The sequence below is a fragment of the Onychostoma macrolepis genome, chromosome 10, assembly GCF_012432095.1.
Source record: "Onychostoma macrolepis isolate SWU-2019 chromosome 10, ASM1243209v1, whole genome shotgun sequence".
In the NCBI taxonomy this organism is placed as follows: Eukaryota; Metazoa; Chordata; class Actinopteri; order Cypriniformes; family Cyprinidae; genus Onychostoma; species Onychostoma macrolepis.
Genome location: NC_081164.1, coordinates 16,191,835 through 16,216,626, shown reverse-complemented (window position 1 = coordinate 16,216,626; position 24,792 = coordinate 16,191,835). Strand labels below are relative to the sequence as shown.

The following is a 24,792-nucleotide window of genomic DNA, read 5'->3' as shown; positions in this document are numbered from 1 at the left end:
GTCTCATCTGAGCACACGACTTTCTCCCATGACTCCTCTGGATCATCCAAATGGTCATTGGCAAACTTAAGTCGGGCTGGACATGTGCTGGTTTAAGCAGGGGAACCTTCCGTGCCATGCATGATTTCAAACCATGACGTCTTAGTGTATTACCAACAGTAACCTTGGAAGCGGTGGTCCCAGCTCTTTTCAGGTCATTGACCAGCTCCTCCCGTGTAGTTCTGGGCTGATTTCTCACCTTTCTTAGGATCATTGAGACCCCACGGTGAGATCTTGCATGGAGCCCCAGTCCGAGGAGATTGACAGTCATGTTTAGCTTCTTCCATTTTCTAATGATTGCTCAACAGTGGACCTTTTTCACCAAGCTGCTTGGCAATTTCCCGTAGCCCTTTCCAGCCTTGTGGAGGTGTACAATTTTGTCTCTAGTGTCTTTGGACAGCTCTTTGGTCTTAGCCATGTTAGTAGTTGGATTCTTACTGATTGTATGGGGTGGACAGGTGTCTTTATGCAGCTAACGACCTCAAACAGGTGCATCTAATTTAGGATAATAAATGGAGTGGAGGTGGACATTTTAAAGGCAGACTAACAGGTCTTTGAGGGTCAGAATTCTAGCTGATAGACAGGTGTTCAAATACTTATTTGCAGCTGTATCATACAAATAAATAGTTAAAAATCATACATTGTGATTTCTGGATTTTTTTTAGATTATGTCTCTCACAGTGGACATGCACCTACGATGACAATTTCAGACCCCTCCATGATTTCTAAGTGGGAGAACTTTCAAAATAGCAGGGTGTTCAAATACTTATTTTCCTCACTGTACATATAAGCATACATTCAGTTCAGTATTGCTTTATTGGCATGACTGTAAAAAATACAATATTGCCAAAGCTTGAAATATATGTGGAGAAATATAATAGAATAAAAACCTTATAACAATATAAACTTAAATAAACAGTGTAAAAAATAAGAACTTATTATGTGAACATTTCATACCACAGTGTTTAACACATAAACACACAAGGCTGAGGGTCACTCTGGTAGACAGTAGGGAAACACTGAGGTCAGACATAATACACATATTACACACATTATGTACATTCACCTGCTGTCTCTCAGGCTGTGGCATGTCCACACGTATCTCGCAGCCAGTGCTGCTGTCTGTCCCTCTCTTAGTATTATCTTTATTTGTTCTGTTTCACTAATGGCTGTAAAGTTCTTTATTAAGTTGTTGAGTTTGTTGAAGTAGACGTTTCTTATGGATATGTATTTATGAAAGTGAAGGAGGAAGTGCATTATACATTTATATTACATATAGGCTATACATACATACACACACACACACACTATAAAAAAAAATTGTATTTAACTATATTTACACAACCATTCAACCACATTATGATAGTATAAATGCTGAATGCTTGTGTTCGGTTTCTTCCACAGTGGTTTGTAATTTCATAGCCGCCCACACAGCCAGGCAAAATCATTGTAGTAACGTCATCACCCCCCAGCATCCAGTAATGAATGGCCAGTGCCGATGACGTCACTACAGGGCGGGGTTGCGCCATTTTGAATGTTGAGAGAAGTGTAGGAGGATAGAGCTGTGAGGAGGGTGGGTTGCAGGAAGAAAGCCTTAAGATCTTAAGATTTAGACGTAAACGAAAGGACTACCGAAAAGAGCTTCTTTCTGAGGTCCGTCTCCAGACGAACTGCTAGCAATAAAAAAAACCAAAATCCGGCAAAGTTATCTGGACAGTTCTGTTACCAAAAATTAGCAGCAGCAAGCGAAGGTAAGAGCCGGAAGTGACGTAATAGCGGGCCCAAAAGCGTAATTTTCCTTCAAAATACAGCTAGAATAATCGAAGCTTTTAGTAACATTTAATATACACATCGTTATAAGTTTTAATATGCCTACATTTTAATTATTAATACTTCAGAGTATTATCTCACAATCTACTTTAAAAATGTGACAGAATAATGTCAAATAAAGATGAATAACTAAATAATGTTACTTTTTTATGTAATGGAACATAAATATTTTATTTTCAGAATGGTGTAAACACATTTTATATGGTGCATAAGTTATTTATCTAAATAAATTGCACTAAAATATGTTGGTTTACTGTTAGGTTTCAAGATCTCAGTGTCATTTATTAATAATAGATTTGTAAACAACAGATTTAAGGCAGTTTCAAAATGTATAATGACATTTTATACTGTAAATCAAAGTTAAAGTTTTTAAGTATCCTATTAGTTTGGCACATCATGCATCTTTAAGCATCAAGCATCATTAGATATAATAAAATGGGCATTGCTCCACTGCACTGTGGCAATTAAAACTAAACTCTAGAGATGCCTTTCATATGAAGCTCTTTGGCATCATTTACTTTCACCAGTATCAATATTTCAGTATTGTTTAATAAGTTTTATGATAAATAATGTATCAGCCCTGCTGGCTGCAAAAACATTAGCAATATTAAATAAAGTGCATGAATACACATGTACAGTAGACAGTACAGATTTCCAGAAATATTGCATTGTGAAGATATATAGTTTATGAATGCATGTAAACAGACAGGACCCTAGAAGGGCCTCCTGGAAAACTATTATGGAAGAAAAAAAAAAAAAATAGGTGACTTTTGGTGTTCCCAAGATTTGCAGAATAATTAATGGCATCAGTTCCGTGGACAGTAGAAACACAGGAGGACTTTTGTCAGTTAGTTTTCCTGTGTTTACTTGCTTTACTAATTCATAGAATGCAGGATGTCTAGCTATTAATCTTAGAATCACTCACTTTTAATATTAAATCTAGTTTTATGTTATTAATTGCATTTCTGTTCCATTTTTCAGAATATCACGTCCAAGCACTTTTATTTTGAAAAACTGCATTTCCGGCGACACTCTTGGAAATCTTGCTCTGGTCGCTGCCTTCACACTGCTTATCAAGACTAGGGTCCGACATCGCCACTCTCGCCATGGCAGGTAACTTGGCAAGTTTATGAGCTGCTCAAGCAAAGATTGTATGAAATCAGTTATATTATAGCGATAGCTTCTGTTTGTTACAGTGCGCGCAGCGGTTGTACTGAAGCCCTCATCGGCATTACTGATCCACTGACAGTAGCCTAGCCACTTAGCTGCCTCGTTTCCCTCCAGTTAGCCAGCAAATCGGCAAAACTGATTTCTGTCGGGCTTTATTCGTAATGTGACGATCATTTGAGTACTGAGGCTCCTCTGTGATCAAGAGTGGCCCAGAGCGCAGGGTGTTTTAGTGATGAGCTGCATTTACGTGGAAATCTGTCCGGCTAAACCCACTCATCATTTGTTAGCGGGATGCGCGGTGGGGCTACGTGAATTTTAATATGTCGGTTGTAAAAATGAATGGGCATTGGGTAACGTGTCCCGCTTCTCTTTCTCTGTGTATATGTATTACCTGGCCTGGTGTATAAATGTGCTCGACATCTCGGCCTTTTTAAATCATCTCCATTAATGTAGCGAACTTTAACCGGCATCTGCAGAGTCATGTGCAGTCAAACCGCTGCGCGCTTTCCTCCGTGATTTTAAACCGCTAAAACCACCACCATCCGCAGCGATGAAAGCCCCAATATGTTGCTGGTCATGAGATTTCAGTCCATTGGACTTCTTCACAGAACAGAAATCGTATAGATAAGTCGTGACGCTAAGGGGTGGGAGAATGCACTTGGCACTGATTTAAAAAAAAAATTGTATTGTATTATGTATTTGAAAGTGTGTGCATATATATGTTTGTTTGTGTGTGTGTGTGTATGTATGTGTGTGTGTGTGTGTGTGTGTATATATATATATATATATATATATAAGAGCTACTGAAAGTATGTAGATAAAAAAAAAAAAAATCTCCCAAGAAATTGTTCAGATACTGTCTCTATATATAGTCAAGTGAATGAGTTGTTAGCATATTAATGTTTTTCTAACCGACTTCTGACAAGAGACATGATTGATTTTCTCAGTATTTTTTTTATTTTATTATTTTTTTCTTATTGAGAGTGGGAATTATTATTTTTTTTTTTGGTGAACTATTCTTCTAAAAATGCTGCCTTTATTGTATTTACTGTAAAATAATGATTGACTGGCTTGTTAGTTATAACATTTAACCATTTAAAACCAAGTCATGTCACTCGGCGGCCATATTTGGGATGCCTCTCGGGCATGCAAGTGCAGTTCCTATCTCTTTGAATGGGGAAACATCAAATTTTCCAAAACTGTTCGCCAAGCTTACGATTAAATTTCATATTTGAAATCACCAATGAAATCTGACAACAACTGTATCATAAATAGAGTTGGGCGATGGACAATGACATCGGGGGGTGGAGTTAGGGGGTGTGCCCGAAGCGTAAATCTGTATTCAGAACGGCAAGGAAAACAAATAACGATTGCCAACGGTTGGCTGTTACATTACAGTACATAAAATTTCACTTACCACATAAACAGAGTAAGGAGAGAGCCATCGGCGATGGATGATGGCATCGTCTATCGGCCCAACCTTAATCATAAATAGGGCTGAACGATTAATTGCATTTGCGATATGAAAAAAACTCATGATTTTTCAACCGCAGAGGCTGCGATTACACTGTCACGTGACATGCGAGAGTAAAAAGGTGTGTTTGACTTGAAGACCGATCGGTTTATGGCATCAAAGTACGTCGAGAGAAAGCATAAGGAGACGTCCGCTCTCTTAATAGCTCTCGCGGTACTTTGATGACATGCACCGATCTGTCTAGCAGTGCTGCTTCAAGTAGAACACATCTAAGCAGTCTTCAGAAGAAGCATCAAGTTGGCACGCTACAGTGTTGCCAAGTCTGCGGTTTGCCTCCAAAAACGTGATATTTAGCCCCTGGTTTGCAAATCTTACCAGGGGAACCCCTCCAAAAAATGTGTATTTTACCCCCCGGAATGTGATTTTTTTTTACCAGTGGACCCCCCCCTCGAAATGTGTTTGGGCTAGTTTTGAGTAGCAATTGGGCGCGTTTTGTTGTGAAAACCTGGCAACTCTGGCACGCTACACACGGAGTAACAGCAGTGTTTCCCCTACCATTATTTTAGGGGGACGGCCCGCCCCGCCCCCCTTGAAGGTCAAGTTAATTTTATTTAATTTTATTTTCTCTATAGCGCCAGACCACAAAAGAAGTCATTTAATGTTACCCTATAGAACAGGTCAATTCCTTGTTCTTTTATTAAACAAACTAAATAGCCCTATGTTATTTATCTTATTTACACAACGGCATGACATTTCTGTCTCTACTTTACATGGTCGCGCTCTCTGTATCCCGCACAGCGGAGTTCTGCCCCGGTTCACACACACACACACACAAGTGAGCACACTCCCACTCCTATTTGTAAATATTAAGCCACAAAACGACTATTTAAATATGACTTCTGCCTGTCTCTGTGTTAATGTATGGCGCAGACGCGCGGGTTTGTTTACAACTCATACAGAAGCCTGCGTGACGCTTGCGGTGATATTAACGTCTGCCGCTTCACTAAATGAGGACATAAATACATGAACACATGAATACAACATCTCCAGAACTGCTCTGAGAGTCACTGCGTGAGCATTTGACCATTTCATTTGAGAAAAACTATCTTCATATCATATACACTCAGAAATGTAAAGATATTCACGGCAACCCGTCAAAATAAAAGTTCGGTTTCACTTGAAGACATTGGGCAGAAATATTGTTCAGTAGAACGTACGTAATAGGCTACTACTACTAAAACTATTAAAACCTTATCTTTAAGGAATAATCATACAATGTCTTCAATTTTATTATCAATATTAAATCCCCTTTGTTTAAAAAAAATAAGATTTAATTTTTATTCATTAAAATATAAATATTTATATTATATTATAAATAGTTTTTATGCCGGAACCCCCCACAGAACATTTGTTTACTCTATCTAATATTGTGCTGGTCATACTATACAATGACTTATTGTTTGTCTTTGTTGAATAATACAGAACATAAAGAGTTTTCAAAATTAATTGCATATTAAATTGCAATATTGGTAAAAAAAAAAATCGCAATTAGATTATTTTCCAAAATCGTTCAGCCCTAATCATAAATGTTGTTTATTTTGCTCAAATAGAATTTAAAAAAAGCTTATCTCTCAGGCTAGACGAGCTGGTGCGCATGCACAGTCCTAGGCGCACGTGTCAGAGCGCTGACTGTTCCTATAGCAACCGGGACTTCTAACGGCAGCTGCAGTGACGCACTGACTTTACCGATAAGGGATTGGCTCTTTTGCTCAGAAGGTGGGGCTTTGTTCGATAGAGCGGCCATATTGAGTGTTGCATTTATTTTATATATAAATATTGTTTATATAAATCTAACAATTTTCCTTAATATACGTGTGTGTGTGTGTATTTATACATAATAAATATACACAGTACACACACACACGCATAGTATGTGAACATAAACTTTTATTTTGAATGCAATTAATCGCGAGTAATCGTTTTGCAGCCCTACACGAAACTGTGGTGGAGTAAAAAAAAGTTATTTTTTCCTTGTAAATGTAATTGAGAAAAAGATAATCTATTCCGTCCCTCATTTTTAATAAATTGTGCGCTCGATGTAATCATTTGTTCCCTCGTATTGGTTATAGAAACTCTAGTAAAGTACACATTTCTTAAATTGATACTCGAGTATAGTAGTGAAGTACTGTTACTCAAATACTTTTCACCTCTGCTAGCCTTTAAGATCATACTAGGGCGGTTGTTGTTCCTCTTATTGGGTCTCCTGTAGCCACTTGTCTCGTGAACAAACCCAACCAGTTTGGCGCTGCCTCAAACGGCCACTCGGGAGTTGCCTCAGCCCATTTCTCCTCTCATTAAAAAATGATGCAAGAGCTGTCGTTTAAATTTGATATGGATTATTGCAGTTGTAGACGGTATTTTCGTTGTTTTCTTTTTTTGTGTGATGAAAGGATAACTTTTAGTCAGATAAGAATGTGCTGTCTTATTTCCTACTGTGAATTCCTACTGTGCGTCTTTCTTGTAGTACTACTCTTGTGTTTTTGTTTGTTTGTTGTCATACGGAATTATGATTTTTAAATCAAATCCAATACTAGAGAATGTCTATAGATTTATTGAGGAGAGTTCCTAATAGATTTGAGATTTCTAAAAGCATCAAAAATGTCATTCCTAACCTTGTCCAAGATTAATTTAAATATGTGGGCTGCAACAAACTTTAAGTGGCGTTTTGTGGTTTCAGGAGCCGGAGGCGGGGGAAACGATGTGCAGTGGTGCTTTTCACAAGTGAAAGGTGCGATCGATGATGACGTAGCCGAAGGTGAGTACCTTTCCAAATAGTTTCTTCCAGTTTATTCAGGCAATTTATGGACCAGACTTTATGTGGAGAGTCAAAAGTGTGCAAAAAGATGATAGTGTGTCCCCGGTGACATGATAGACACCACAGAGTGCAACAGTTGGGACCCAGAAGTAAAAACCATCCATTATCTCCCATAGGCAAATTGATTTTTAATGATAGCTTATAAACCTTTAAAGATAGACCTGTTGTGAGCTCCAATGTTTTTAATGAATGGTGCTTTTGTTAAAGCCGTCCGTGCACAATATTTCAAATTTTTTCATTTTTTTTTTAAGCTGAATTCATGGTGGAAAACTACATTACCCATGATAGTGTGCAGAATTACACCAATCAGTGAGTTGCAGTGAGCAAAGCATGCCAAATGAGCTCTGCAGGGCATGAGCACAGCAAATTACGTAATCGAGTGGCTCTCAATAAATTTAAAATATATTATTCTATAGAAATAATTAAAAACTATAAATTATTATTTTTATAATTCACCATTGTTTTTAATATGATTTGCATTTTGCAATGCTTCATGAGATTGTAGTTCTTTCCATTATTAGTGCCGTTTTTTGCTTCAAATCAAAGGTTTGTAATGTTATGATTCATCTTGTAGCTGGTTTGTTTGATTCATTGTTTATAACTGTTTAATGAACACTTTATTAAAAAAAAAAAATCCCTATGGAAAAAAATTAATGGTAAAAATACTTCTAGATCCAACAAGTGAAAAGGTTGTAGGCACTTCTGCACTCTATACCATCTTTTTGATTATTGTTTTGTCATCCAGCATCCAGTCTGATTTTCCCTTTCCTTCTTTTTCTGCTACGTAAGGAAAACCGTGACTTTTAAATGCATGAAGAGTCCAATATTGCAGACTTTGTGTTTTCTGTTAGTGTACCATCCAGACACTTGAAGTGCATTACTACTTGTGGGGGATTTTTTAGTGTGAGCACTACAAAATGCCATAGATGAGTGCATACGTACGTGTATTAGGACACATCTATTGTCATGCTTATTAATAGTGCTAGTCAGTGGTGAAGACAACAGCTTGACGTATCGGTCTAGTGCCCTGTCAACAGCAGGATGTCAAGTGAGACTATGGGCCAGTTTTACTAAACAGGGAAAATTAGCGCGAGAGTGCAATTCCAAAACAGCGCAGATGGGCGTGGAAATTTCTGTGGGTGATTTACTAACAACGCACAAATTAAAGAACTCAGATGCAACATCTCATTTACATATCGACATATAATGTAGGGTGAACGGTTTTGATAGAGCTGGTATTGCATGACTCCTAGATGAGTCCAAGTCTTTTATTTCCTGAAGCAAATTAAAAATAACATGGCTTGGCAAACAATATGTTCGGATAATGTGTTCTTTCCAAATAAATTAATACGTGTGGAAAAATCCTCTCCCTTCTACCACATGCTCTCTGTTCTCTGCGGCGCCTCCTCCTAGCAACAAATTGCATCCATTTCAAGCACAAAATAGTTTGACATGCTTTTTTGGGGGTTAAATAATAGCACAAATGCAAGTAATTTGATGAACGCAAACTTTAGTAAATCTCGTTGCGTGATTCATTTGAATACTCCTCCCATAAATTTTGCATCTGAAAAGGAAACTCCTAAAAATTCATATTCAGGTCAGGCACATAAATGACTGTCCAAGCCTTTTCAGCGCTAATTCGTCACTGCACTTCTTTAGTAAAACCTGAGAGTACTATTTTAACGCCAAAACACGAAAGGGTGTTTACTACTCAGTCATCCACGATTTGTTATCAAATAGTTAAACACATTTTTAAAATAAATATATTGTACAACATTGGTTATAGGCCAGTATTATAGTGTTGTTGTTTTTTTAATCTTTGTCAGTTGATATTGTATATTTAATTGTGCATATGCATTTATCTGTTATCAGCCGTAACATGAGAAAAATGATTGGCTAATTGGAATTTATTCTTGCTTTGTGCTGCCAGTAATGTAATGCTTCCAGCTGTGCTTAACACGTCTTTCCATATTTAAATCCATTTTTCCATGTTTGAACAATTTCCTTCAAAATCATTGTGAAACTGCAGAAAAATGGTCTAGATGAGAAACTAGTCTTCTGACACCAGTCTATTTTCAGTAAACTTCATGACCCAGAAATGTCATACTATTCATGATGTTGGTTAATTATATTACAGACAAAATATAGAATATAGGAGTGTAACAATATTGGTTCAAATCGTGATGATTTCACAATACAATAAAATACTCTCACAATACTTCAACAAAGCCAAAATAGTTTAAATGTTACTTTTTTATTATTACTTCTAAGACATATAGCTAATAAACAGTTAAGAGTACTGTTCATTAACCAGAATAGAAATATTCATGGTTCTGCTTAAAAATACAGAATTATGTTAGACACACATGCTTGTACTCTCTATCTGACAACATGCATTTAAAAACTTCAAGTTATTAATAACAGTAAATAAACATGCAAGCTCAATGGGTTTAACATTTGGTGCATTCTTTATGTGTGTCTATCCGAGTTTTGGTTTAAATAAAATCCTAAATGAAATGTCTAAAATTTCATTTTGGGTGAACTATCCACAATACATATTGTCGCTCTTTTGCATTTTTGTGTTGTGACATATTGTAACAATATATTATTACACCCAGTTATATTATATATTATTACACAGAATTTATCATAAATGTTTAATATATCACCCAGCTCTACTCTCTGTCATTTATAGCTGTAGATCTAGATATATAGCCACATGGATAATGAGAAGTTTCTTGTGCAAACCTAAAGTCCAAGCAGATCTTCACCTTAAGTCTCCAGTTTGTATTTTACAGGCCTCTTATCAAAGTCTTCTGGCCTGATTCAGTGACTTTGAGTTTTGGCCCTCAGGGAGGTCAGACTTATACAAAGGGCCTTTGCATTCTTTTATCCTGCTTTCTTCTGCTCTACTGGTTTATAAAGGGTTAAATTGCTGCGAGTCAGTCTACAGCCCATCAATGACTGAGGCATCTGTCTCAGGAGCATATATTGTGGCAGGAATCTGGGTTACAGATCTGCGTGTCACAGTGCCTTTTTATTTAAATTTATCTCGTTGAGTCAGTCAGTGACTCTGACTTTAATTCCAAGTTTTTTTTTTTTTTTAATTTAATTTTTACAGACATATAAAATGTATTACCTCAGTTACAAAATGAGACAGGGTGTCTGATAAGAGGAAAAGCAAGAAACAAAAAATTACACAATAACAAAACCCCCAGCCCACACCCCTCCCCAAAGAATAAATAAATAAAAAATATAATAAAAAATTTAAATAAAAAATTTAAGAAATTTGATCTACTCAAATGGTCACTTAAGATTCTAATGAGAAGGTCCAGATGTAACAGTTACATTCTCAATAGTACCCAGTACAGGGCTCCATATTTTAGCCTAGCTAACAAAGTGGTAAAGGCAATGGCACATTGTGCTGTAGATGGTACAACTGATGCTGGGGGAAGGCCAAACAGGACAGTCAGTGCGTTATAGGGCAGTGGTGGTGTTAAGGGCCTGCGAGAGTGTTCTAAAAATGTCCGAGCAGTAGTTCATTGGCCTCTGGCAAGACCAGAACATATGAAGATGATCAGCTGGAGATTGTTTATATCTGTTGCATGCATGCCGATTGGGAAAATGGGGAAATAACTTTTGAATAAAGTGCCTCACTTGAAAAAAATGAAAAAGATGGCTATTAGGAAGATTGCATTTAGCTGATAACGAAGAGAAAGAGGAGAATATTTATTTTTCATACAAGTCGTTCAAAGTAGAAAGACCCTTACTTGCCCAAATATTGAAGACACTGTCTGAAAGGGATGGAGGAAATGAGTGATTATTTGAAATTGGCATGTACAGTAGTGGTCAGAATTATTGGCACCCTTGGTAAATATGGTCAAAGGAGGCTGTGAAAATAAAGCTCTTTTCTTAAAGCCACTTCACTAATTTGTGAAGCTCAATTATCTTTTGCTGCACATTAGAAATATATTCTTTGGTTTTTCTGATTGTGATGGATAATTAAGGGAATTTGGGCTTTGTTTTCCCTCCTATTTATATTTCTGTGAAACAGGAAGCCATGGCTGGATAATTTCATGTTCATAATCACCCTGGAGTGCTCAAAATTGTGAATATGAATGGGAATATACTAAAGGTTGACTGATAGTGGATTTTACCGATACCGATAGCTAGGGTTGGGTACCGTTCACATTTGATCCGGTACGGTACCGGTATCAGTACCTGAAATTCCTTTTTTCAGTACTTTACTCTCTGTGTAATAACAAAAACATTTATTTCAGTGAAAAAATAAGTCCAAAACTCTCAATGTCAACATTTTGAACAATAGGGCCCTACAATTTTTTTTTTCTTTTTTTTTTAGGGATGCACCGATACCACTTTTTCCAGTACTCACCCGATACCGATACTTTTATTTTTGGTACTTGTCGATACCGAGTACCGATACCGATATTTTCATTGCATTTGTAAATTTTTTAAATATTGAGTACAGAAACCAAAAGAATATGTATAATGTTAGTTGGTTAACTTAATTTATCAAATAGATACAGTTAAACCAAAATTTATTCAGACACCTTCAACATTTCTCACAGTTTATTCGCTATAGTTTATGGTAGTAAAATATGACAAGAACTCAGAGTTAAACTTTGTCAGAACAAATTCAGCTCGATAATATCAGATAACTTTGATAGAAAGGTATGTGATGGATTACAATCAACCAAAATTATTCAGACAGCTGTTAGTATGACAATATTTACACAACTATCAATACTTTGTCAGGCAACCCTTAGCCTTAATGACAGCCTGGAGTCTCCTGGGCATGCTGTCAACCAGGAGCATGCAAACCTGAACTTGTTTTTTCCCCAGACTATAATTATTTAATTATTTAATTATCATAATAAATAATTTTTGGTTCCAAATTTGTATCAATTTTATTGGTAGTCCACTGTATGAAAATTTTTTGGATATAATATGGTCACAATTTACTTTATTTTGCTATCCTCACTTACATAAATTAACTATAGTGTCCTGCACCCACTAGTAAAAAATATAAAAAATTATATTTGGTCTCTGAATAATTTTTGGTTTGACTGTATATCCTTCGATTATTTTCACACTTAATTATGCACATTAAAATGTGTTTTACAAGTTTTGTTACTTTCACTGTTCTTTTTTTTTTTTTTTTGCTCTATGGTACATCATCTTTAATTCAATTGCATTAGAGCTGCTAAAATCACGCGTTTTGCTGTAATAATGCAGGGAACCACTCGTTATAAATCTCCTAACTGTGATATTTTCAGAAATAGAAGTCACGTTTTTCTTTGCTTTTCTTTCTAATGCAGAAACACTCATGAAGCAAGCAAAACATGCACAACGCCGCGTATTTGTACTGGTGCAGAATGAGATGGACAGTACAGCCTAGCGCATTTCACACAGGCTGCTAGTTTCACTTTCGCCAGAAAGTCGTATGCTTAAGGTTGAAAATAAATTATTTATTTTATAGTGAATGCCCCTATAAATTGTCTTATATTTACGATTCAGTTTTAATCCCAAGTGATGCATGCTATGTGAGCGAACATCAATAAAGATCACAAAAGTGCACGCACTCTCTATCTCTCTCTCCCTCCCGCCCTCCCTACCGTTAAGTAACTTGTGCATTGTTTTGCTTACTTGTTTTTGACATATCCGACCGAACTACAAACGTTCCAGTGATGTCTGTGAGAAAAGTATATTCACTCGACAAGCTTGCGCATCTGCGCCGGCGCCCGTTCAATCCACTCAGCGCTTTGCTTTTCAGTTCGCGTACATCAGCTATAAAGGCATTAATACTGAATGTTTAACATTATTCATTGCATACATCTGCTTCGTAGACATCCTTAATCTCTAATAACTGCATTCTGCTGCATGTTGTCCTGTTTCTTTGTCTGAATATGGCACTTATCACATGCTGTGAGGAATCGGTGCTTGGTATCGGGGCATTTTAACGAGTACGAGTACGAGTACAGGAGCTCGGTATCGGGCCAATACCAGTATCGGTATTGGTGCATCCCTACTGTTTTATTTTTTCTGATAAATTATTTTTAATCAAATGAAAATGAAACCCTTTTATTTTTTGGCAAACAAACAGAGGTTTACTGTTAATATTAGGGCTGCAACTAACGATTATTTTAATAATCGATTAATCTGTCGATTATTTTTTCGATTAATCGATGAATCGGATTTTTTTTTTTTAAAAAGCATTCATTTCCAACCCTTTATTCAAAAACAGAACTAAAATCTTTAGAAAGTGCACAAACATGTTGCTCCTTGAACATCCCTGAGCTGTTATAATAATAATAAAATAAAATAAAATGGACTAACACAAAAACATACACATGTATGCTTTACATCTGGGAGTGCAAAAATTAAATAATTTAACAACACTGTGTCGTTAGCGTTGGTATTGTATCAGACACCTGCACTTAACATTATATGAAAATCAAGCTCAAATGGAGTTAATAATGTTTTTGACCAGAGAATGACGGAGATGGAGTGTTTTGTCTGTCGTTAGAACGGCTGTAACTGTTATGCAGTGCATAAGTGCATTAAGTGCATTATGCTTTCATCAACTTTACAGGTTATATAACTTTGATTGTAGCTATATGGGCGCTTAGTTTTTCTTGTTGTTTAATACACTTGGCCAAAATCTCAAATTAAGCGCTTATGCACATAATGCACAGGATATTTAAAACGATATAGACAGCAAATAACTAATTCTTCTCCACTCTTCAAACACACAAAAACATTATCCTTTACTGACATAGTGTTTGAGTAAAGAAAACGCTGTACTATTCAAACACCAATTATTTATTCACCCTTGCATTGCGAAAAAGCAGAGATCTCATCTTCTCCAGGCTGTGCGCGGCGTCAATCTGAACGGAGGCGGGTGAAGTTACGAGGTCTCGCTGAGAGCTCGATGATCCGATGGCGTTCTGAAGTTTTACTGACAAGTTATTTTAATGCTTATAATTGGTTTACTATTTTTAAAACTCTCTGATTTAAAATAATAAAAACGAATTATAAGCGACTCAAGTTTGGATAATTTTTCACAGCACCTGACTGGGCTAGGGTATGGCAACTGCCATACTCTGCCATACGCAAACGCCGCCCCTGCTCCCACACCTTGATGACTTGGGTCGCACGGATTTCTCTGCCTCCGCCATGTATCTTTCCTCTACCTCCGCTCGTTTTTTTTTTTTTGTTTGTTTTTTTTTACTTTTTGTTTTTTATTTATGAGGCGCCAAACTCTGCTAGCATCCGTGCGCGAGAGAGACCGAGTGTGTTCACTCCGCTCCGCGCTCAACTAAAGTTTTTTTTTTTTTTTTAAATAATCAAACGTCTCCGCGTCGCGCGACACAACGAATCGATTATGAAATTCGTTGCCAACGCTTTTAGTAATCGATTTTTATCGATTTAATCGATTCGTTGTTGCAGCCCTAGTTAATATTAATACATGATAGAAATATTGTGTGAATATTCCTTTAAACAAGTTTTAATAATAATTGTATTTTTTTCTACAATTAAGTGGTTAATGTGGTTGTAGTAATTATTTGGTAACACTTTATTTTAGGGTATCTTAACTAGTTGCTTATTACTACAATATTAGCCATTTATTAGTACTAATTAAGCACATATTAATGTCTTATTCTACATGACCTTATTCTACATCCCTAATCCTAACCAATAACTAAACTTAACAACTACCTTACTAACTATTAATAAGCAGCCAATTAGGAATTTATTGAGGGAAAAGTCATAGTTAATAGTAAATAAGTGTTCCCTATTCTAAAGTGTTACCAATTATTTTTTATCATTTAATTGTTTTATTTAAATTTGTCAGTAAATGGAATATATAAAGACGTACATTATACTGTACAAAAGTAATATATTTCTGTTACATGTTAAACAGCACTTTTATTTTGACAGGTTGCCGTGAAGTTTCTGTGTGTATACAGTATATGATATGATGCTGGTTTTCTTAAATGAAACGGTAAAATTCTCATGAAGTGACTCTCACAGCCTGTAAGTTCATGTAGTGCAGAGTCTGAAAATCACAGCGAGTTCACGTGTGCTTCAGTATTTGTGTAGTAAACAAAACCACGTCTCCGCCATTCATACATACCAAAGCTAACGTAACATGCAGGATTCATATTTAAATCGTCTTTTTGCGTTTTAATATTAACATACACTAGTTCATATCGCGATTCGAAATAAGTGACAGAACTTCTTTTATTCATCCAAAAATTATGAATTCCGCGGCATTCCGCGCTATAGAGTAAATTCCGTTTTTATGAATGAACTCCGCCATCCTGTCCACATTTTCGCGGAAACCATATGACCCTAGAAATGTAAGCACACTTCAGAACATTTCAGTTTGCCCTGTGTGTTGTGTTTTCCAGGGGTGACAAGTCACAGGGTCTCTCTCTCTCTCTCTCTCTCTCGTATGCACCCAAATGCGTTATCAGGTACCGAAATTTGGTACCAAATGATTTAATGTGAATCGATACTCTGTAGTAACGACGCAATTCGGTCCGTACCCTTAAAAGTACAGAGTTCGGTACCCAACCCTACCAATAGCTAGGTTGGACCACACTGGCCCGATACCGATTAATCAACCGATAGTTTTCAAATGGATACTGAAAGAAAGCTACTGCTTTACTATTTAAAAAAAAAAGCAGTAACCGTACTGAACCATACTTTGTAAATTAATAAAAATATTAATATTATTTACTATGTTGATCATTAAAGTTATTTCATAGTTTGCTAATGTTAAAAGAAGAAACTTTAAAATTTTAAAATGTAACCTATTAGTAGCTAATAGTGAATGTTGAAATGAACACTCTAACAAGGAACAATACTTCTACAGTTTTCATTAATGCTACCAATGGACTCTTATTGTTAAGTGTTACCATTTAATTTCAACAGTCATGCTTAAAGATGGCCATCTTTAAATATCTACACAAGGCCATAGCATTAAAATTACATACATATGGATATTTTATGTGTACTCACACATTTTATTTGCTTCTATTTTTAACACTTGATAATTATTTATTCACCCTTGCATTGCGAAAAAGCAGAGATCTCATCTTCTCCAGGCTGTGCGCGGCGTCAATCTGAACGGAGGCGGGTGAAGTTACGAGGTCTCGCTGAGAGCTCGATGATCCGATGGCGTTCGAAGTTTTACTGACAAGTTATTTTAATGCTTATAATTGGTTTACTATTTTTAAAACTCTCTGATTTAAAATAATAAAAACGAATTATAAGCGACTCAAGTTTGGATAATTTTTCACAGCACCTGACTGGGCTAGGGTATGGCAACTGCCATACTCTGCCATACGCAAACGCCGCCCCTGCTCCCACACCTTGATGACTTGGGTCGCACGGATTTCTCTGCCTCCGCCATGTATCTTTCCTCTACCTCCGCTCGTTTTTTTTTTTTTGTTTGTTTTTTTTTACTTTTTGTTTTTTATTTATGAGGCGCCAAACTCTGCTAGCATCCGTGCGCGAGAGAGACCGAGTGTGTTCACTCGCTCCGCTCAACTAAAGTTTTTTTTTTTTTTTTTAAATAATCAAACGTCTCGCGTCGCGCGACACAACGAATCGATTATGAAATTCGTTGCCAACGCTTTTAGTAATCGATTTTTATCGATTTAATCGATTCGTTGTTGCAGCCCTAGTTAATATTAATACATGATAGAAATATTGTGTGAATATTCCTTTAAACAAGTTTTAATAATAATTGTATTTTTTCTACAATTAAGTGGTTAATGTGGTTGTAGTAATTATTTGGTAACACTTTATTTTAGGGTATCTTAACTAGTTGCTTATTACTACAATATTAGCCATTTATTAGTACTAATTAAGCACATATTAATGTCTTATTCTACATGACCTTATTCTACATCCCTAATCCTAACCAATAACTAAACTTAACAACTACCTTACTAACTATTAATAAGCAGCCAATTAGGAATTTATTGAGGGAAAAGTCATAGTTAATAGTAAATAAGTGTTCCCTATTCTAAAGTGTTACCAATTATTTTTTATCATTTAATTGTTTTATTTAAATTTGTCAGTAAATGGAATATATAAAGACGTACATTATACTGTACAAAAGTAATATATTTCTGTTACATGTTAAACAGCACTTTTATTTTGACAGGTTGCCGTGAAGTTTCTGTGTGTATACAGTATATGATATGATGCTGGTTTTCTTAAATGAAACGGTAAAATTCTCATGAAGTGACTCTCACAGCCTGTAAGTTCATGTAGTGCAGAGTCTGAAAATCACAGCGAGTTCACGTGTGCTTCAGTATTTGTGTAGTAAACAAAACCACGCCTCCGCCATTCATACATACCAAAGCTAACGTAACATGCAGGATTCATATTTAAATCGTCTTTTGCGTTTTAATATTAACATACACTAGTTCATATCGCGATTCGAAATAAGTGACAGAACTTCTTTTATTCATCCAAAAATTATGAATTCCGCGGCATTCCGCGCTATAGAGTAAATTCCGTTTTTATGAATGAACTCCGCCATCCTGTCCACATTTTCGCGGAAACCATATGACCCTAGAAATGTAAGCACACTTCAGAACATTTCAGTTTGCCCTGTGTGTTGTGTTTTCCAGGGGTGACAAGTCACAGGGTCTCTCTCTCTCTCTCTCTCTCGTATGCACCCAAATGCGTTATCAGGTACCGAAATTTGGTACCAAATGATTTAATGTGAATCGATACTCTGTAGTCCGTACCCTTAAAAGTACAGAGTTCGGTACCCAACCCTACCAATAGCTAGGTTGGACCACACTGGCCCGATACCGATTAATCAACCGATAGTTTTCGAAATGGATACTGAAAGAAAGCTACTGCTTTACTATTTAAAAAAAAAAAAAAGCAGTAACCGTACTGAACCATACTTTGTAAATTAATAAAAATATTAATATTATTTACTATGTTGATCATTAAAGTTATTTCATAGTTTGCTAATGTTAAAAGAAGAAACTTTAAAATTTTAAAATGTAACCTATTAGTAGCTAATAGTGAATGTTGAAATGAACACTCTAACAAGGAACAATACTTCTACAGTTTTCATTAATGCTACCAATGGACTCTTATTGTTAAGTGTTACCATTTAATTTCAACAGTCATGCTTAAAGATGGCCATCTTTAAATATCTACACAAGGCCATAGCATTAAAATTACATACATATGGATATTTTATGTGTACTCACACATTTTATTTGCTTCTATTTTTTAACACTTGATAATTATTTAACACTTGATAATTATCTAATTAAAAAAAAAAAGTCACACACCGGGCAAAAGCGCAGCTCTGCGTCTAGGAGAACTCAGAGGTATCACACACACACACCAGCCGCTTTGCGTTCAAATCAAGTGGTGGTTTAAAACAACTTATTTAATCACCAAACGGACATAAGTTTGTTTCAAGAATGAACAATGTGGCTTAAATGAATTTGAAGTTCGTTGTTTAAAAAAACAGAGCAAACGGAAAGAGAAAGCACGATCTATTACAGCTCTCTATATGAAGCATACAGACTTTATTAGAGCCACAGAAAGAAGAACGTTTTGCTGAAAAATGCACAATACATAATTTATAGCCTAGGGTGAAGTCATTATGTACATTCACAACGATTTGGGACAAATATAATGTAATTTAATAGAAAACTGTGAATGGCGCTCTGTTCCGCAGCAGGCCTTTCTGTCGGCTGGATTTAAATGCGCGTCTGGAGTTTCCCGCTCTGTGCAGAGCGCAGTGTCACGTGTCAAAATAAACACGTGCTGTCAGTGATTTCCGTCTCTAGAGGCTGCTCTCGTACTGTATAATGCCAGCGGACCCTTCTCAGCCACTCCAGCAACGGTTGCAAACCGGAAAACTATCGGCATGAATTTTTGCCGATAACCGATAGTTGCGGCAATCAACTATCGGTGCCGATTAATCTGCAAAACCGATGAATCGGTCGATCTCTAGAATATACTTCAGAGATATTTTACTCATAAGAATTTCTAGGGGTGCCAATAATTGTGTCCAACGTGTATTTGAGAAAAACATGTATTTCATAATATTTCCCCCCGTTTTAAATTCTTATTATCCAATGAAAGGTTTTTTAAAAATAAAAGCTCAAAAGGATTAACAATGCAGATTAATTTTCACAGCCGCCTTTGATCATATTTACCAAGGGTGCCAATAATTCTGACCACTACTGTAAATCGAGGCTTTGTGCAAACCGAATTGTTTCCTGAATCAAAGCCAAATCTTAATAGTGTTAATAACTTCTGGATTGCTCAATTTTGTGGACCTCAAGAGGAAGCTGAGAACAGATATTAGAAAGTAAGGAAAGAGAAGAAGCTATTTCTGTGTGTAACCAGGGCGGGCTAGAGGCACAACAAGGCCAACCCAGTAAAATCATTTATGTAATATTTCAAGCCCAGAAGTAACATCGAAAGTTTGGAAGTGCTAAACCCCCTTCAGATTTGGGAAGCTGGAGAACTGATTTTCTTATACAAGCTGGCTTGTTACTCCAAAGGAACCCATTCAATTGCTGGTCTTAATTAGTAAAAAAGGATTTATTAATACAGACTGGGACATGCTGAAAAAGATACAAGAATTTCAACAGGATAATCATTTTAATAAGATTCGTGCAGCCTATTAAAGATAGGGAGAGGGATCTCCATCTGGCAAAATCTAGTTTACATTTGTCCAAAAGTGGGATACAATTATTTAAAAAAACACGTCTTTAAACAAATTGGTTATAAATATGCCCAGATATTTAAACCTTTATTTAGATATTTAAATGGTGAATCGGATTTTTTGTGAAAAAGCCACATCACCCAGCCCTATTTAAACCCATCCAAGGCTAATTTAAAGGGGAATGAAGAGAGGGCAAGAGATTTAGCCATTTGATTTATGAAAAATTACTCACTTTTTTTGAAAATTTAACTTAAACCCTGATAGGCAGCCAAACTGGTCCAGAATGCATAGTATGGGGGGAGAGAAACTAAAGGGTCAGAGATGTACAGTAACAAATCATCCGTAAAAAGGGAAAGTTTATGGACCTGGCCATGGCGGACAATGCCTTTTAAATGCATCATGACTTCGAAGCCAGATAGCCAAAGGTCAATAGCTATATTAAATAACAAGGGTGAGAGTGGACACCCTTGGTGTGTCCCCTGTTGGAGCAAAAAAGATGGCGAACAAACACCATTGGTGTACACCGAGGCAGACGGGCAAGCATAGAGAAGTCGAATCCAAGAAATGAATTTGGGGTCAAACACAAATTTACCTAAAGCAAAGAACAAGTATTCCCACTCCACCCTGTCGAACGCCGCCTTTGCATTTAATGAAACTAAAACTTCAGGGGTATTGGATGAAGGAGAGAAAATAATGTTAAATAACCTTGTAGTATTAAAGAAAGAGTGCCTCCCCGATGTAAAGCCTGTTTGATCTAAAGAAATTATGGATGGCATGACATCTTGGAGGCGAAGAGAGAGAACTTTGGCTAGAATCTTAAAATCTATATTTAGCAGAGAAATCTGTCGATAGTTACCACAGGATGTGGGGTCCCTGTCCTTCTTCAAAAGCAAGGATATGGATGCCAAGTACAGAGTCGCCGGCAGTTGACCTTTTTGAAAAGAAACATTATACATCCTCACCAAGATTGGGACTAGTAAATTAGAATATGCCTTATAAAATTCAACTGTAAACCCATCAGGGCCTAGGGATTTCCCGTTCTGCATTGATCTAATAACTTCTTGGACCTCCTTAGGAGAAATGGGACTGCCTAATTCCTTAGCTATGTCTTCTTCAATTCTAGGGCAATTTAATGAGTCTAAGGGGTTGGGGATATTTGCTGAACCTGGAGGGTGCTCAGATGTATAAAAGCTAATGTAGACATCTAAGAAAACTTTGTTGATTTCAGCTGGATCTGCAGTAAGATTACCTCTAGGGGAAATAATTATTGGAATTAGCCTAGAGACACTGGCTGTTGGGCTAAGAGTGTACCTGCCTTAGGTAGTACTAAATGGGAGATTAATATCAAGTGATGTGGGAGCATGATCTGAAATAACTATTGGATGATAAATACTAGCAGTAACCAGATGCAGCAATTTATTATCAATCAAAAAAAAAGTAAATCCAAGAAAAACTTTGATGTGGGGGAGAAAAAAAGGAAAAGACTTTACTGTGGGGGTTATTAAACCTCCAGGGGTCTGAAATTCCTAAATGAGATGAGCAATTTAGTACTACTTTAGCAGAGTTCGGTAGACTGATTTGCTGAGATGATGACCTATCAAGACTTGTCTTGCACCAGATTAAAATCGCCCCCTATCAGTATGTGATGAGTGTCACTGTTTGGAATTTTAGCAAAGAGGTTAATGAAGAATTGCTCATCATCCCAATTGGGAGTGTAGATGGAGACTAGGACTACTGGAAGGTTCTGTAACAGGCCCGATACCATGACATAACGGCCATTAACATCTTCAATAACTTGTATTGGCTCAAACTGTATATTTTTACTAATAATAATAGCAGCCACTCTAGCCTTAGCAGAGAATTTTGAATGAAAGGCCATGCCCTTTTGATTCGTTGGACATCTGATGTTTTAAGATGTTTCCTGTAAAAATACAATATCCCCTTTCAAATGTTGCAGCTGCGTCATTACCTTACCAATCTTAACGGCCTTATTCATTCTTTTAGTATTCTATGAAATCAGGCACACACCTTTACCCATCTTTGAAGTATTAGCAGCCATCTAGAACGATGTATAGGGTTGAGGTGATTTGAAACCGTATGACCTTCTGCGATGGAAAAAGAGAAGAAAGGAGAACGAGAGAAGAAGAAAAAAAAAGACACAGACAAACCCTAATTGTGGCCTCGAAGATATCCCCCAAAGTGCTAACATTATCCTAGCAAAACAGCTCAAAACTTTCAAGACTTACGACGTCTCATTCCCACCACTTACATAACGGTCCACACCCTTCTTGTAACGCAAAAAATAATTGGACAGAAAATAACTAAACACACACAAAAATAAATAAATACAATATACAAGGGTAGATGAATAAGCACAAATTACATGCTTGCATATGTACATTTACCAGGAAAAAGAGTGATGTGTACAAGAATAAAAAATACAAAACATACTCCAGCATAACATCTTGCTGAGTGTTCCAGCTCCAAAGTCTTACAGTCAACAAGTGCATGTAGCGGCAGAAAAAGAAGCCCAGCCTCTGACTCATATATTAAACAAAATAAATGGGAACAGAATATGAGAAAAAAATAATGATAATAATAATAATTAATAAGAGAACATTTAAACATAACTCAATAAACAGTCAAAATTAAAATGTGCACATTCCCATTTTTAATGTGCATTCACTGGATATACCAATAAACCTAAAGGGTACAGAACGAATCTAAAATATTGTGACAGCACATACTGTAGGCGCCACAGGAAAGCCTAAAGGCGGGTGTGTATAGTGACCGAGAAATCGCAAAAACTAATAAATAAAGTGAACACGACGGTGCACACAGCCCATCCATAATGCCTAATGAAAGGTATCTATAAATCTAGAACTGACAGAACATAGGCATTTTCAGATGTACCAACCAAGCGATAACGAGTCAGCCACTTAAGTCTGTATAGGAATCGATACATTTTACAAACGCTGCATAATTCTTATGTTGTTACACCGGCTACGTGACTCGAGATCCAAGACTTTGAGATCCAAGACTCAGTTTAGCGTTGCTCTCTGTTAACATGGCACATGTAGTTTCTAAGGCATGTGTGTGCTCATCCTGTGAATTTGCGTGGGTCTCAAGTGAAGTAATTTTCGAGGCGTGTTCCGTCATGGTAGCTTGAATTTGGTCCAGCTTTACCTCGAGTGTCGAAACAGTGGTTTTAAAGTCTGCAGAGAGAGCAGCCACCGGGTGGTTCCAGGAGGTTAGCGATCGCTGCCATGCTAACATCTTTACTGTCATCTCCACACGGCCTCAACTTTCTGATCCTTTTTGCCTTGTTTTGCTGATTTAGCTGCCATAATTCGATTCAGATTTGTGTACAACAACAATATTGTCCAATTAATAGTAAAACAGAAATATGTTGCGGGGTTTTTAGACGGTTATAGAATAAAAAGATGCGGGAGCAAGACTCAACGACTCATCACCCCAAACCGGAAGTCCAACTCTCTGACTTTTGAGGCTAAATGTGTTTGAAGCAAATCGCACATTAAATTATGATGGCAGAGGGTGTTTTTGGCAAGATCACAGTGGCTGTTGAGATGGATCAGTTGTATGTATCTTTTGGGGGGACGAGGGTGGAGGAAATCTGACAGATGTTTCTGTTTCTGCCCGTCCTACAGCCGACATCATCTCTACTGTGGAGTTCAACCACTCAGGGGAGCTGCTAGCCACAGGGGATAAAGGCGGTCGAGTTGTCATCTTTCAGCAAGAGACTGAGGTGAAGGATCAGGCCATTTCATTGTAACAGTATATCCGCTTTCATTCCCGCTTACGTCTTTCTCACAAAAATGTGTGTTTTTTTTCCAGAACAAGAGTCAGCCACAGTGCCGTAGTGAATACAATGTTTACAGCACATTTCAGAGCCACGAGCCTGAGTTCGACTACCTGAAGAGCTTGGAAATCGAGGAAAAGATTAACAAGATCCGCTGGCTACCACAAAAGAACGCTGCACAATTTTTGTTGTCTACAAATGGTTAGTAGAGCAGTGGGGCTCTGTGGAGTCTTACTGTTAGCACAGTAATATGAACCTTGAACCCTAGGAGTTCATAATAGAAATGCTGGGGGTTTATTAGATATAAAATGCCAGATTTTGTCATTTATAATTCAAAACAAAATAAAAACTTGTAATTCTAAAACTCTCCCCAAAAAAGCTATTTATAATCAAAAAAAAAAAAAAATCTAATTCTAAAATCTCCCAAAAACGTTGTAATTTATAATTTTAAAAAGCCAAATGAAAAAAATCTCATTCTAAAATCCTCCAAAAAACATGCATCTAATTAATAATTTAAACAAATTTTAAAATCTAGTTCTAAAGTTCTCTCTAAAAAAGTAATATGTAACTTAAAAAGTAAGTACAAATCTAAGTACAAAAATTAATATTATGTTTTACTTTGTCATATAAAAATATGTATTACATTTATTATTCATTATTAGGGAAATGTTTTTATTTATTTATTTATTTTTTTATGCATGTTAAATCATTTAAAAAATAATTGTGTATGAGTATTTGCTGAATAGCTACCAGATGCAGATAATTCCAGTTTTACATTACTGTGGTTCACTAAAACATACAGTAGATTAGGTGTTATTATTAATTTCGTTCAT

General features: G+C 36.5%; 1 protein-coding gene across 1 annotated transcript in view; it reads left to right on the top strand.

Moving 5' to 3' along the window:
• Nucleotides 1-1,548: 1,548 nt before the first annotated feature.
• Nucleotides 1,549-24,792, top strand: part of ppp2r2ab (protein phosphatase 2, regulatory subunit B, alpha b) — a 38,684-nt gene continuing 15,440 nt past the window's right edge. The window contains exons 1-5 of the mRNA XM_058789062.1: nt 1,549-1,790; nt 2,851-2,982; nt 7,251-7,328; nt 23,808-23,905; nt 23,995-24,160. Of these exons, the coding sequence (XP_058645045.1) occupies nt 2,976-2,982; nt 7,251-7,328; nt 23,808-23,905; nt 23,995-24,160 (349 nt within the window). The 5' untranslated portion in view covers nt 1,549-1,790; nt 2,851-2,975. The remainder of the gene's footprint in view (nt 1,791-2,850; nt 2,983-7,250; nt 7,329-23,807; nt 23,906-23,994; nt 24,161-24,792) is intronic.